This window comes from Cervus elaphus, chromosome 7 (assembly GCF_910594005.1).
Source record: "Cervus elaphus chromosome 7, mCerEla1.1, whole genome shotgun sequence".
Lineage (NCBI taxonomy): Eukaryota > Metazoa > Chordata > Mammalia > Artiodactyla > Cervidae > Cervus > Cervus elaphus.
In genome coordinates, this window is record NC_057821.1 from 16949246 (window position 1) to 16963342 (window position 14097).

At 50.4% G+C, this 14097-nt stretch overlaps 1 protein-coding gene across 2 annotated transcripts in view; it reads right to left on the bottom strand.

Moving 5' to 3' along the window:
* C7H6orf132 (chromosome 7 C6orf132 homolog) overlaps nucleotides 1–9440 on the bottom strand; it is a 34979-nt gene extending 25539 nt beyond the window's left edge. Inside the window, exon 1 of one of the 2 annotated variants that reach the window (XM_043907456.1) lies at nucleotides 8840–9440. In XM_043907456.1, the coding sequence (XP_043763391.1) occupies nucleotides 8840–8984 (145 nt within the window). In that variant the 5' untranslated portion in view covers nucleotides 8985–9440. The remainder of the gene's footprint in view (nucleotides 1–8839) is intronic. The other variant, XM_043907455.1, reaches the window with a different exon arrangement.
* Between the last annotated feature and the right edge of the window lie 4657 nt (nucleotides 9441–14097).

Sequence of the window (14097 nt, forward strand, 5' to 3'; positions counted from 1 at the left end):
TACCATAATACTAATAGTTACTATTGTGTACCAAGGAGTTTTAGGGGTTTCCTGGTAGCTCAGCTGGTAAAGAATCCACCCGCGATGCAGAAGACCCTGGTTCAATTCCTGGGTTGGGAAGATCCCCTGGAGAAGGGATAGGCTGGCTAGTATTTTGGGGCTTCCTTGGTGACTCAAAGAGTGAAGAATCTGCTTGCAATGAGGGAGACTTGGGTTCAATCCCTGGGTTGGGAAGATCCCCTGGAGGAGGGCATGGCAACCCACTCTAGTATTCTTGCCTGGAGAATCCCCATGGACAGAGGAGCCTGGCGGACTACAGTCCATGGGGTTGCAAAGAGTCAGACACGACTGAGCTGACTAAGCACAGGAGTTTCAGAAGCAAGCAACCTGGCAAGCTGATCACTATAATAGCAGTAATAATATAATACCAGGTAGAATTTATTGGACACTTGTAATGGGTCAGGCACGCTTCTAAGCATCTTTCATGCATGCTCAGTCACTCAGTTGTATCTCACTGTTTTCAACATCAGGGACTCCCCTGTCCAAGAATGCTGGAGTGGGTTGCCATTTCCTCCTCCAGGGGATCTTCCCAACCCAGGAACCGAACCTGCATCTCTTGCATCTCCAGCATTGGCAGCAGGATTCTTTACCTCTGAGCCACCTGGGAAGCCCACAGATTCCATGACTCAGCCCATCTTCTGAGGCACTGTTGTCTTAGTCGGTTTGTGGTTGTTTTGAACTGGGGATCCCTTTCTAAGAACATGATTGTTCTCTGGAATACCTGTGGGAAAGGAGCAGCTCTGGTAGAGACAGGCGTGGAAGGCCCAAGTGGCTCCCTTCCACGGGAGCACCTCTTGGAAATACAAGTTGCTTTCCCAGCTCTAAGAGGTGTGACTGGGATTCAGGGAAGGAAATATGATGAGGGAAGCAGAGGCAAAGTGGTGTGATGTGTGAAAGACTCAGCTGGCCGTTGCCAGCTCTGAAGATGGAAGGGGCCATGAGCCACGGAATACAGGCAGAAGGTGGAAAAGGAGAGAAAACATTCTCTCCTAGAACCTCCAGAAAAGAACAAAGTGTTGCCGACACTTTAATTTTACCCCAGTGAGATCAGACTTCTGATCTACAGAACTATGAAATATTAAATGTATGTTATTTCAAGGGGAAAAAAAAAAGAAAAAGAGGTGTGTCTAGAACCTGACACACTTTCCTGGGCCCTCATACCCGGGCTCAGTTCCCAGCTGGTCAAGTCACACCAGCAAGTGGGATAAGTGTGACTGCTACTGTATGCTGGGATGCCCGAGAGTTCAAGGTCAGGGCTGGGGCTTTCTGAGTCTCAAGGTCAAGGTCTAAAATAAAGAGAAAGTCAACAGAGTCAAACTTTGGGGATTTTCCTGCAGAAGTAAATGAACTCTGCTGGGATCAGTGTCAGGGACACTAGAATAACTTTCTGGGAAGCCCCCTCCTCAATGGAGGAGATAAAGGAGGACTTCTTGAGGGAGATGAAGTCAGGAGATGAAGCTGGTGACATAGAGGAAGCTGGATGACTCTACCCATGGGGGCAGAGCCACCAGGAGGCGGGTGGCCCTTTGCTCCCTTGTCAGGGAGAATTCTAGAGTGTGGACCCTTGGGGCTGCCCTCTGTGCTGATGGGGAGACTGAGGCACAGAATGGCTGGGGGGCAGGTGGCGCTGACCCAAGGTCTCAGAGCAGCAGTGGTGCCAGGGCCCAAATGGGGTCCCCCCTTGCAGTGTTGGGCTCCAGGCACAAATAAGGGGGTGCCCTACACATGGCACGTGGCTTATTGCCTCTCCCCAAATAGGCTGACCTAGTTTTCTCAGTTTGGAGCAGGGTGTGTGTGTGTGTGTGCGTGTGTGCCCGTGTGTGTGTGTGTGTGTGTGTGTATTATGTGGAGGGGGGAACCGCCAGCTCTGGGGGAGCTGAGGACTGGGTACCCATGGCTGCCTCACTCCTGGCCCTTCCTTTCTGCTTCTCCCCAAAAGGAGGAACCTCTCACTGGGCTTTCTTTCCTCACAGAGCTTAGGGGTGAAAGCCTGACAAAATGCTCTTCCTGCCCCAGCCCCAAAGCTGCCCATGGGTCTCCACGGAGGCTGAGGTTCAGGACAGTTATTTAGCTCCTTCCTCAAATCCTAGATAGGTCCAAACTAGAGAGGAAATGAAGGATAAAAATGTAACTGTCTGGGACTTGCCTGGTGGCCCAGTGGCCAAGACTCCAGGCAGCCAATGCAGGGGGCCTGGGTTCGATCTCTGGTCTGGAAACTAGATCCCATATGCTGCAACTAAGAGTGTGCCGCAACCAAGCCCTGGCGCAGCCAAATAAAATAATTGTTTTTTTTAAATGTAACTGTGTGATACCTGATACGCATGTCATGAGCTAGCACCATTCTAAGCTCTCTTTACATCCCTCTTCACACACCTGTGTGGGAGGCACTCTTACTATCCTCATCTGCCAGATGAGGAAACTGAGGCTCAGAGAGTTTAAGTCCCCGGCCCAGGGTCCCACAGCTGGTGAGTAAAAAAGGCCAGGATTCAAGTCCAGGCAACCTGACTCTAGAATCCAATTTCCTCTGGCTACAGCCAGCACAGCAGGGAATCAGCGCAGGAATTTGAGATCTCTTTGCTCAGTCTCCAGCGAGCCTGAAGAGTTGGTGAGGCCTGGAGGAGACAAACGCATCCAGGAGTCAGATCTGAGGTCGTGGCCCAGCTCCTCTGCGTAGCACCTGAGGACTCTGAGCACTTGCTCAGGCTGGGTTGCCCCACCGTCAAATGGGGGTCCTTTTGGGAGAAGCCTCCCAAAATCAAGGGAGAGAAAAAAGCTAGCAGAGCTGAGAGGAAGGCTGGGGTGACAGTGCGGGGTCCCAAATTGCCAGGAGCCCCCAAATGACCCCACGAGCACTGGCCACAGGTCTCATCAAATTCCAGGTGCTTGGGGCTTCTCTGGTGGCTCAGTGGTAAAGAATCTGCCTGCAGATGCAGAGGCAGGGGTTCGATCCCTGATCTGGGAAGATCCCACATGCCATGGAGCAGCTAAGCCTGTGCTCTAGAGCTGGGCAGCCGCAACTACTGAGCCCTCATACTGCGACCACTGAAGCCTGCATGCCCTAGAGTCTGTGCTCCGGAACAAGAGAAGCCACCGCAACGAGAAACCCGTGCGCTGCAACTAGAGAAAAGTCAGCAACGAAGACCCAGCACAGCCAAAAATAAATAAATAAATATTATGTTCTTTAATAAAAAATTCCAGGTGCTTAAAAAGGGTGGTGTTTCTAGCTGGGAGAGTTTGTTACCTTGACCAGAGTAACCCAGAACTCCAAAACAGGCCCCAACCTCCACCCCACCGAGGTAGGGCATCTGATCCTTGTCCCTTGGCTGGAGCCCCAGCCTTTCAGGGACGCAGCTAGGGGGCCCCATGTGAATGTAACCCACAAGCGGCTGATGAGGCCCTTCCTTGCTAATTAACAGGGCCACATGACAGGAACCTGAAAAGGCTGGTCTGTCCCAGCAAGTCTCAGCAGGTCTGACCCAGGGTGCCAGAGAGAAGCCTTTGTCCAAGGGCAGAGGGGACGCTGAAGGTGGAGCTGGGCTGGGCTGGGAGAGCCACGGAATAGGGGAGGGGGGACCACTGCGGGGAGGAGCCTCGGGGTTGGGGACTGGAGGAGGAGGAGCGGAGCAAACAGGCCACCCCCCCCACACCCCCGCCGGCTTCCAGGCTAGGACACGCTCCCCAAAGGATGGCCTACAGCCCTGGTGAACTTCACCTGAGAACTTGTCTGAAGTGCATCAGAATCTGATCTTAACAAGGTCCCGGGTGACTGGATGCGCTAATTTTTGAGCTGCCTGGAGTCAGACTGACGGAGCCTCTGAGTGTTTCCTCAATTGAGAAAACACAGCTTTTAGTATAGTGCCCGTTTCAGTAGATAAGCGCCTGCTAATGCAGGAGACTCTAGAGACATGGGTTCCATCTCTGGGTGGGGAAGATCCCCTGGAGTAGGAAATGGCAACCTACTCCAGTATTCTTGCCTGGAAAATCCCATGGACAGAAAAGCCTGGTGGGCTACAATCCATGAGGTCGAAAAAGAGTCGGATATGACTGAGCATGAGGGGAGAAAATAATAATGATTATGATGGTATTATTATCATTAATTTATTGGCTGGGAGAGAAGGGGCATGCTGTAGCCTGTAGTGGTCAAGGAAGGGCCTGGCTTTCTAAGTTGAACTACAGGAACAAGAGGAGATTATATAATGGGACAGCAGAGACGGGCATGTGTGTGTGTGTGTGTGTGTGTGTGTGTGTGTGTGTGTGTGTACTGAGCTGCCAGCAAACCACAGCACACCTCCAGGGGACGGAGTAAACAGAAATCTCCTTCACACTCCTGCCACGCACAGGTCAGCTTTCCTTTCAGGAGGCTGGTGCCAGCCTGTCCCGGGCCAGAAATATGTGCTCAGCGCCTGGAGTTCATGGCTTTCTACCCGTTAGCTTGGCCTTAGACACAAGGTCCCCAGGAGCATGACTACTAGAACCTGCAGCCACCTTAGGGAGAACGCCCAGGGGTTCTCATGGATAAGGAACTGGGATAGGCCCTATACATTTATGTAGAACTGCAGGAAGTCCTCAGTGGGGGAGAGAATGCCCAGCTCTATCTGGGGAAGGATTCTCAAATTTTGCCATACAAAAGAATCACCTAGGGGACTTCCCTGGCAGTCCAGAGGCTGACTCTGTGCTCCCAATGCAGGGGGCCTGGCTTCGATCCCTGGTCAGGGAGTTAGATCCCATATGCTGAAACTAAGAGTTCATATGCCGCAACTAAAGATCCCACACAGACAAATTAATTAATTAATTAAAAAAAAATCACCTGGGAGTTGGTGAAAAGTCCAGAACCTGGGTCTTAGCCCAGAGGTTCTGACTTCCTATACCTCAGGGGGGCCCCCTGCTGCAGGAATCTGCATCTTAAATAAGCATCCTACGTGAGGAAGGTGACTTACATTTCGGAGGAAGGGCCCCCAGCAAGCAGGGCGTCCCACTGGTGGGGTGGGGTGGAGTGAGAGTAGATAAGGAAACTTGGCTCAACTAATCCAAGAGCCAAGGGAGGAGTCCAGAGTCACTGGCAGCCTGGTCTCCGGCTGCAGCAAGTCCCTTATCATGAGATTTGGAAAGATCCACATCTCTGTTTTCTCACGTACTTTAAAAACAATTGTGTGGCCTTTTAAGACCCTTGCGTGGCCCTGGTGAGGAGGCCTAGGCTTCATTAGGAATGCAGCTGCATTAAGTGAAGCGCTTCTAATAGTTATTGGATAAATACCAGGGAAATCCTGTAAGGAAAAATCTACCCATCACCACACTCACATGACTGTTTGCATTTTACCTGCTGCACCCAGCCTACCCTTGTGCAAACAGATTTTTACATGCCTGTAGCCAAAGAGCAAGTGCGTACTCCTTAATTCCCTTACATACTCCCCATTGATTTTCTTCCCCCTCCGTCCTACCAGCTGTTCTCCAAGGGTATGAATACTGCCAGCATCTCAGAGAATGTCACAGACTCAGGGACCCTATGAAACTCTAATCCCAACCCCTTTGAGACCTCTTCACAGATCAGTTTCCTCTGGTCTACAGCAATGTTAGGAGGAGGAACTGAAGCAGGAAGTGCTCAGAGCTGGACATGCCCTGATAATAATAAACCACACAGGAGTTGACAGATTTGTTCTGTAAAGGGCCAGCTAGTAAATACTTTTGGCTTTGTGAGCCACACTGTCTCTGCTGCAGTCACTCAATTCTGCCCTTTGTAGCAGGAAAGTAACCAGAGATGATATGCAAATGATGGGTGTGACTGGCCATGTTCTAATAAAACTTTATTTACAAAATCAGGCCATGGGCCATAATTTGCCAATCCTTGTTTTAGTGTTTTTCCTTTCAATGCTCTTCAAAACACTGCCATATACAAAATTCAAGCAATCATTCTGTAAGGAGCCTGGACACCAGACTGCTGGACCCACTTAACAGAAGCAAAAAAACCTGAAGCCTAGAGAGTGGTTAGGCCCCCAATTATTGACAGAGGTGGACTCCAAAATAGGTCCAAGGTCTCCATCACATCCTAGAATCCTCAACACTAGTCCTTCCTGTCCCCAACTCCAACACATGTCCTCCTTAGCAGGAAGACTTCTGCTACACCCAGTGGTGCCCTGGGAAATACCCTCAAAACACTGGACAGGCTATTCTGCTGGCTGCACATTGCTTCCCACCTCTCCACGTGGTGCAAGCAGGCTGAGTCAGCTGGAGACCCACCTGTGCCCTGGGGAATGGGAGGCTCCCTGGGCTCCAGCTCTGCTGGTGGAGGCAGCAGCTGGCTGGAGGTGACAGGGCACCATGCCCACATCTCTTTACTAACCCCACTAACTGTTCAGCATAGGCAAAAGTGTTGGGGAAGTTATCTATGGCAAAAATGTAGAGAAGTACGTAAAGCAAAAATGTAGGAAGTGTGCAAGGAAGGCATTCCCCTTGGGGAAGGAGTGTGGAGGGGAGGTATTCTCACGTAGATGCCTCTCCATCCAAATTCTCCCTTGATTACCTTCCACTTGCAAGGCTTCCCTGGTGGCTCAGATGGTAAAAAATCCGCCTGCAATGCAGGAGACCTAGGGTTCGACCCCTGGGTCAGGAAGACCCCCTAGAGAAGGAAATGGCTACCCATTCCAGTAGTCTTGCCTGGAGAGTTCCAAGAGAAGTCTGGTGGGCTACAGTCCACGGGGTCTCAATGAGTCGGACACGACTGAGCGACTTTCATTCATTCATACCTTCCAGAAAGTCACCTCTGCAAGCTGGAGTGTGGTCTCTGGAGCCCCACAACCTGGGTTTAAATATTGGCTCTGCCTCATGAGGGAAATTTGAGGGCAATGAAAATGTTTTAAAACTGAATTGTGTTGACAATTACACAACTTGATAAGTCTATGAAAAAAAAGAAAAAACTGAGTGAACTGTACACTTAAGAAAATCCTGGCTCTGGCTTCCCTGGCTCAGTGGTGATTCGATCCCTGATCTGGGAAGATCCTACATGCGCAGAACAACTAAACCCGGGCACCAAAACTACTGAACCTGTGCTCTAGAGCCTGGGAGCCGAAACTACCAAACCCCACGCGCCTTAGAGCGATGCTCAGCAACAGGAGAAGCCACCACAGTAAGAAGCCCGCGCACCGCCAACTAGAGAGTAGTCCCCACTTGCCCCAAGCCCGTGCAGCAATGAATGCCTAGCACAGCTATAAATAAATATTAAAAAACAGAAAAAAAGAAAATCCTGGCTCGATCATTTAAAGCGGTGTGCTCTTGGGCATGTTACGTAGCCTCTCTGTGCCTCCGTTTCCCCATCTGTCCAACAGGAATAACAGTCCCTACATCACAGGCTAGATGAGGATTAAACAAGTCAACAACAGGAGGACTTTAGAATGGTACCTTGCACCTAAGAAGGGGTCAATAAATGTTTGGGATTCAGGTGAGGAGAGGTGTTTAGGCCTTACAGAGTTGTACTTGGCAGGACACATGTATTTGCTAAGTTCCTAAGCCCTGCCTCTGAGCTGCCCTGGCCCTCCTACCTTTGCTCCTGCTGTTTGCTCTGGAAATGGTGGGTGCCCTTCTCTCTCAGCTCACATGCTAGTTCCAATCAGAGGTCACCTCTCTGTTCCTTTTGCACTTACTCTTTTATAACAAAGGCTCAGAAAGGGCTAAATGGCATTTGCTCATCTCTGTTCACCAGCCAGCTGAGATCCTTGGGTCAGAGAGAGGCGATGTCTCATTTGCCCTCTCCTGTCCGGGTGTCTTGTGTCCTGATCCTGATAAGCTGGGGGCTAAACTGAATCCAAGAGCAGGGGCTGAGGCTGTGACATCCTCTGGGGGTCCCCACACTGGCCAGAAAGATCAGTGAAGGTAACAGGGTGACAATGAAGGCAGGTGAGCTAAAGCAGTGATGGGTGACCCTCCTCGGGCCCAGAACCTCTGATCAGACACAAGAAGTGAATTTCTGGCCTCACCCGACTAGATTCCCTCTCAGTTATAGAAGGTACAAATTGCAGAAAGATGCAGTGATCAGATGACCCACAGGCAGAGCCCAAAGGCAGGGCAGGTATGATATTTTCAAACACCTGCAGACACATCAACCCGACTCAGGGGCCAAGGGCAGCTGGCAGTCAGGAGGGGCTTCATTCATAGGCACCCGAGGTTGACCTGACAAGGGCCTGTGACCCCAGAAAGAGACTGGGTGACTGGCACAGCCTGCTATCCTGCTTCCTCAGGGTAGAGGCGGGTGTGTGGGCACCCAGATAGCAGCTCCTTCTCTGCCTGCAACGCCAGGCCAGGCGAGGCCCGGCTGGGAACTGGGAGAGGGGGAACGGTGGAAGCAGAAAGAGTAGGAGTTGAAGGGACCATCCCCAAGTCCTCAGATCCAGGCAAGGCTTCAGACTCAATAGAACTGCTGCGGGAAGGGTGAGGGAGGGCACCGCAAACCCCGGGAAGCCTTTCTGGCAACAATAAAGCAAACATAACTTCCTCCGAGGAGGGAAAACAAACACCTCGGGAGAGGGACAAGGATCAGATGCGTCCTCCCCCTCAAAGATCTCTGAGCTTGCGGTGGGGAGGGGCCCCTCCTTCCCTTTCCCAGAGACCTCCCTTTGCCGAAGGCTCCTGCCCGGCCAACGCACAGGTTCAAACGCGTTGCTTCCCCTCCGCGCTGGCGCGTCTCCCGCCCTCGCGGCCGCGGATCACCCAGAGCCCGAGGAGAGGGCCGCCCTCGGGGTGGGGGACCAAGCGGAGGCCCCCGCGCGCTCCCGCTCCCGGGCGCACTCACCGAAGCCCCGGGTCCCCTCCTCCGGAGCCTCCTGGGTGAAGATCCAGGGGGGGTTGGTGGCGTAGAGGGAGGTGGCGGGCGGGTTGGCATGCTTCTTGCCGAAGAGTTTGCTGAAAGTGCCCTGCACCGTCGGGTTCTTTTTCATGCTGCCGCCGGCCGCGCGGGCGCCGGGGGAGGACCGTCCCTCCCTCGCCTGCCCTGCTCGGGACTGGACTCCGGGCCGTCTCCCCGGGGGCCTCTACCAGGCCATGCCCCGCGCCGTCCTCCCCGCCCGCGCACCGGGCGACAGGTGCTGGGGGCGCCGCCGCTCGCCGAGAAATGCGAACTACCTGGACAGGTAAGACGCTGCCGCTGCGCCCCGGCCCCGCCCCCCGGCCGCAGCCCCCGCCCCGCCGCCCGACTCCCCCGGCTGCATTCCTGCCGCCTCCTTCCACAACTGGCCATTGTCGGCGGGTCCCGGTGGGCCGGGGAACCTCGCCCAGCCCACGCCCAGCGCGGAGACGACCCACCCTCTCCCCGCGGTGGCCTCCCGGCCCTCCTCCTCCGCCCCCTTCCCCCGAGGAAGGGAGGGGGCAGGCAGGGTCCCCGCTTCCTAGGCGGTTTGCGACCGGGACAGTCCGGAACTTGGGGAACAACTCGTGCGTGCAGCATTGGGGCGGCGGCTGGCCGCAGCGCGCACGCCGATGGCTCCTAGAGGCCCTGGAAGAGTGGGCCGGGAATCATCCATGCCTGTAAGGAAATGCCTATAGGAAAAGAAGGGAAAAGCGATAAATAAAAGCAATAAACTAGTGTCCCAACCTGGTGACTAGGGTGGAAAATATCCTCGTTGACAAGCGCCAAAGAGAATGCAGGATGACTGAATCTTGGCGCGGTTTTGTTTTTACATCAAATTCTTTTTTTTTCTGTGAAGTTGTGAATATATATATATTGATTGAAATACAGTTGAATCACAACATTCTATTATTTTCAGGTGTACAACATAGTGATTTAATATTTTTATAGATTATATACCATTTAAAGTTATAAAATATCAGCTATATTCCCTGTGCTGTACAATAGGTCCTTGTAGCTTATTTATTTTATCCATAGTAGTTTGTGCCTCTTAATTCTCTACCCCTATTTTGTCCTTCCCTCCTTCTTTCTCTACTATTCCCCATGCCAACTATTAATAGTTTTGTTCTCTATGTCTGTGGGTCTGTTTGTTTTGTTACATTCATTCGCTTTACTTTTTAGATTCCACGAATAAGTGAAAACATTTAGTATTTGCTTTCTGTCTGACTTTTTAAATTTTTTTTATTTTTTTTCATTTATTTTTATTAGTTGGAGGCTAATTTCTTTACAGTATTGTAGTGGTTTTTGTCATATACTGACATGAATCAGCCATGGATTTACATGTATTTCTGTCTGACTTTATATGCGTAATACTCTCTAGGTCCTTCTATGTTGTGGCAAATGGTAAGTTTTCATTCTCTTTATGGCTGAGTGGTGGCTCAGTGGTGAAGAATTTGCCTACAATGCAGGAGAAGCAGGTTCAATCCCTGGGTCAGGGAAGATCCCCTAGAGAAGGAAATGGCAACCCACTCCAGTAGTCTTGCCTGGAAAAATCCCATGGACAGAGGAGCCTGATGGGTGACACTCTATGGGGTCGCACAAGAGTCAGACACAGCTAAGCAACTAAACAACAACAAAAGTATTCCACTGTGTGTGTAATGTATACATACTTATGTGTATACTTATAAATAAAATGTCTTCTTTATCCATTCATCAGTCGATAGACACTTAGGCTGTCTCCATATCTTGCCTATTGTAAATAATGCTTCTGTGAACATTGGGGTGCATATATCTTTGGAACTGTTTTTTTTTTTTTTTCATTTTTTTCAGACATATACCTAAGAGTGGAATTGCTGAATCACATAGTAGTTCTATTTTTATTTTTTTGAGAACCTCCATACTGTTTTCCATAGTGGCTTCACCAGTTTACACTCCCACCAACAGTGTCAAGGGTTCCCTTTCATCCTCTAAGTGAATGCAATTTTTAAAAACTTCTGGTGGTTCAAGCCCACCGAGGTTCAGTTCATTCCCCAGGGGGACGAGCTGTGCTCCTTTAAGATGCTTCAGATACTATTCTAGCTTGGCCAGGGGGTGGCCTTCCACCAGGGGAGGTCCCATCAGATGAGGACCTGAGACTCTGCGTGGAAGATTGAGAGAGTCAGGCCATGGGGGCGGGGGGGGTTACATTTGAATGCTTTCTGGGCACCAGGGGTGGAAGGCTAGTGTGTGTGTGTGTGTGTGTGTGTGTGGCGGGGGACAGTAATCGAGTCACAGAGTTGAAGTGCTTCCCCTGAGCTATTCCATCAGAACCCCCGGCTACATTTCCCCTCCTCTTTCTCCCAGACAGTTGGAATGGCACCCCTCTTTTACCACAGACCTTTCCCCTCCAAACTTTTCATTTTGAAAACATTGAAACAGTAAAATGACCACCTGCGCACACACACACACAGTTCATTTTCATTTTGCTGATGGTTCATAAGTGCGGGTATGGCACATCTCCCTACCCTGACCACTACTTCAGTATCCATTGCCTAAGATTAAGGACATTCTCCTAATGACCACAATGCAGTTATCACACACCATAAATTTAACATTGATCGATACACTATTAATATCTAAAATATACTCCCCATTAAGAATTTCCCATTTATCCCCCAAGGTGTCATTTCAGTTTTTTATTTTTTTCCAACCCACAGTTCAATCAGGACTCACACATTGTGGGACTTCCTTGGTGGTCCAGTGGCTAAGACTTCCTGCTCCCGGTGCAGGGGACCCAGGTTCAATTCCTGGTCAGGGAACTTAATCCCACAAAACTGCAACTAAGAGTTTGCATGCCACAACTTAAAGGTCCCACATTCCGAAATGAAGATCCCTCATGCTGCAACTAAGACCTAGCACAGCCAAATAAATAATTTTTAAAAAAAAAAAGACTCACCCATTGCATTTGCTGGTCATACTCCTTTAATCTCATAATTTAAGACAATCCTCTGCTTTTGTTTTTCATGACAGTGGCATTCTTGAAAAGTCCACTCCAGTGTCAAGGGACAGGATGAGAAGGGCCCTCAGGGCTTGTGGCTGGGAGGTCATCGTTTTCCCACCAGGAGGGGAGGGATTGAGGAACGAATCGGGGGACAGAGCATCTTTAAAGACACTGTGTTCCCCTAAATGTTTTTGACTGGTGACACATCCGTGGTCAACCTTGTCCTACCCCACCCACTCCCAGGGCACTCGGGTTCAGAATATGTGTGGAGGCTTCCCATGCCTGTTGCCGTGCTGAAGGTTTAAGGTAACTGGAGCTAAAAGACAATTATAGAAGTCTTATTTCTACCTTGCAGGGTCTTGGGGTCTCATCAGGGAACTGGGTTTACATGATTCAAGGTGGCAGACCACGATGACTAAGTACAGATCAGTGACTGCTGCCAGTGATACATACACAGCAGGAATTCAGAGGAGGGAAGAATAGCCTGGGCTTCCTGGAGAGGTCCAGGAAGGCTTCTTGGAAGAACTGAGGCTTGAGCTGGCCTCTGAAGGATGACAAGGATGTTGACAGAGACAGGAAGGGCATCCACACATACCCCCAGGATCCGCCCCTCCACCCCCTACCTCTACATCATGGCTCCTCCCACTGTCCACACGGGAAGGGCATAAGGGGACTCCTGATGCCGCCTCGTGCCCTGGACATGATCACAACCCAGTCAAGTGCTCTAGAACCTCAGGCACAAGATAGGGGCTTCCTTCTTGGAGACCTCCCACCTTGGGTAGCTCCTGGGCTCTTACACCCTGAACCATCCCCGGGAGAGTCACCATCCAGTAATTCCATTCATACACAACTTCCACCATGTAAATAATATTCTTGTTTTTAAATATTTATTTATTTGGCTGCACCAGATCTCAGCTGTGGCATGTGAAATCTCATTCCCTGACCAAGGATCAAACCTGAGCCCTCTGCATTGGGAGCTCAGAGTCTTAGCCACTGAACCACCAGGGAAGTTCCTATAAATAATATTCTTGTGAAGGATCCAGAGAAATCAGAGGCATGGTTCCTGAGTTCAAGTTGCTTTAGTCTATTTGGGGAGACAGGGAGAGACACATGGAGAGGTGAAGGGTGAAGAGGTAAGTGAAGAGGAGGAGACTAACAATGGGATTAACAGGGATTCAGAGAAGGAGAAAACAGGGTGGGCTGGAGGATCTGAGGAGGGCAGGCAGGAAGAGCAAAGACCTCTGCAAGGGCTCAGGGTGGTGACACTAGGAACTGGGAGATGGAAGAGAGGTCATAGCAAGGTCAGCCAGGGTGTGACGCGCTTAAAAAGGCAGAAACAACCCAGATTGTCCAGTTAAAGATGACTGGTTAAATAAATGATGGCATCATCACACAATGGAATAATCATGCAACTCTAAAAATGAATGAGTCAGCCGGCTGTGTCCAGTTTTCTACCAGATAAACTGATAAACTGTTGACAAAACCGTGTGTGTGTGTGTGTGTGTGTGTGTGTGTGTGTGTGTGTGTGTATGTGTGTGTGTGTTTTACCATTTGGGGCAGGATAGGTGGCTCAGATGGTAAAGCGTCTGTCTGCAACGCAGGAGATCCGGGTTCGATCCCTGGGTTGGGAAGATCCCTTGGAGAAGGAAATGGCAGCCCACTCCAGCGTTCTTGTCTGGAAAATCCCATGGATGGCGGAGCCTGGTAGGCTAGCGTCCATGGGGTCTCAAAGAGTCGGACACGACTGAGCAACTTCACTTTTACTATGTATAATCTTATTTGCTTGTATTGGCACAGAGACATTAAGGAAAGACAACCGAAGAAACTAGTAAAAGTGGTTACTAGTGGGACGTGGTGGGAACTGGGAAAAAAGAGTGGGAGGGAGAATTCTCACTGAATGCTGTTTTACACTTTATAATTTTCAAACCATGGGAAATATATTTGCTGTTAAAAAATTTAAAAATAACTCGGCAGGAGAGTTTAGTCTAGAAGCACCATGGGGCTTCCCTGGTGGCTCAGTGGTAAAGAATCTGCCCACAAATCAGGAGACTCAGGTTTGATCCCTGGGTTGGAAAGATCCCCTGGAGAAGGAAATGGCAACCCACTCCAGTATTCTTGCCTGGGAAATCCCCCGGACAGAGGGGCCAGGCAGGCTACAGTCCATGGGGTCGCAAAAGAGTCAAACATGACTTAGTAACTGAACAATAACAAATGGACCCACCACAAA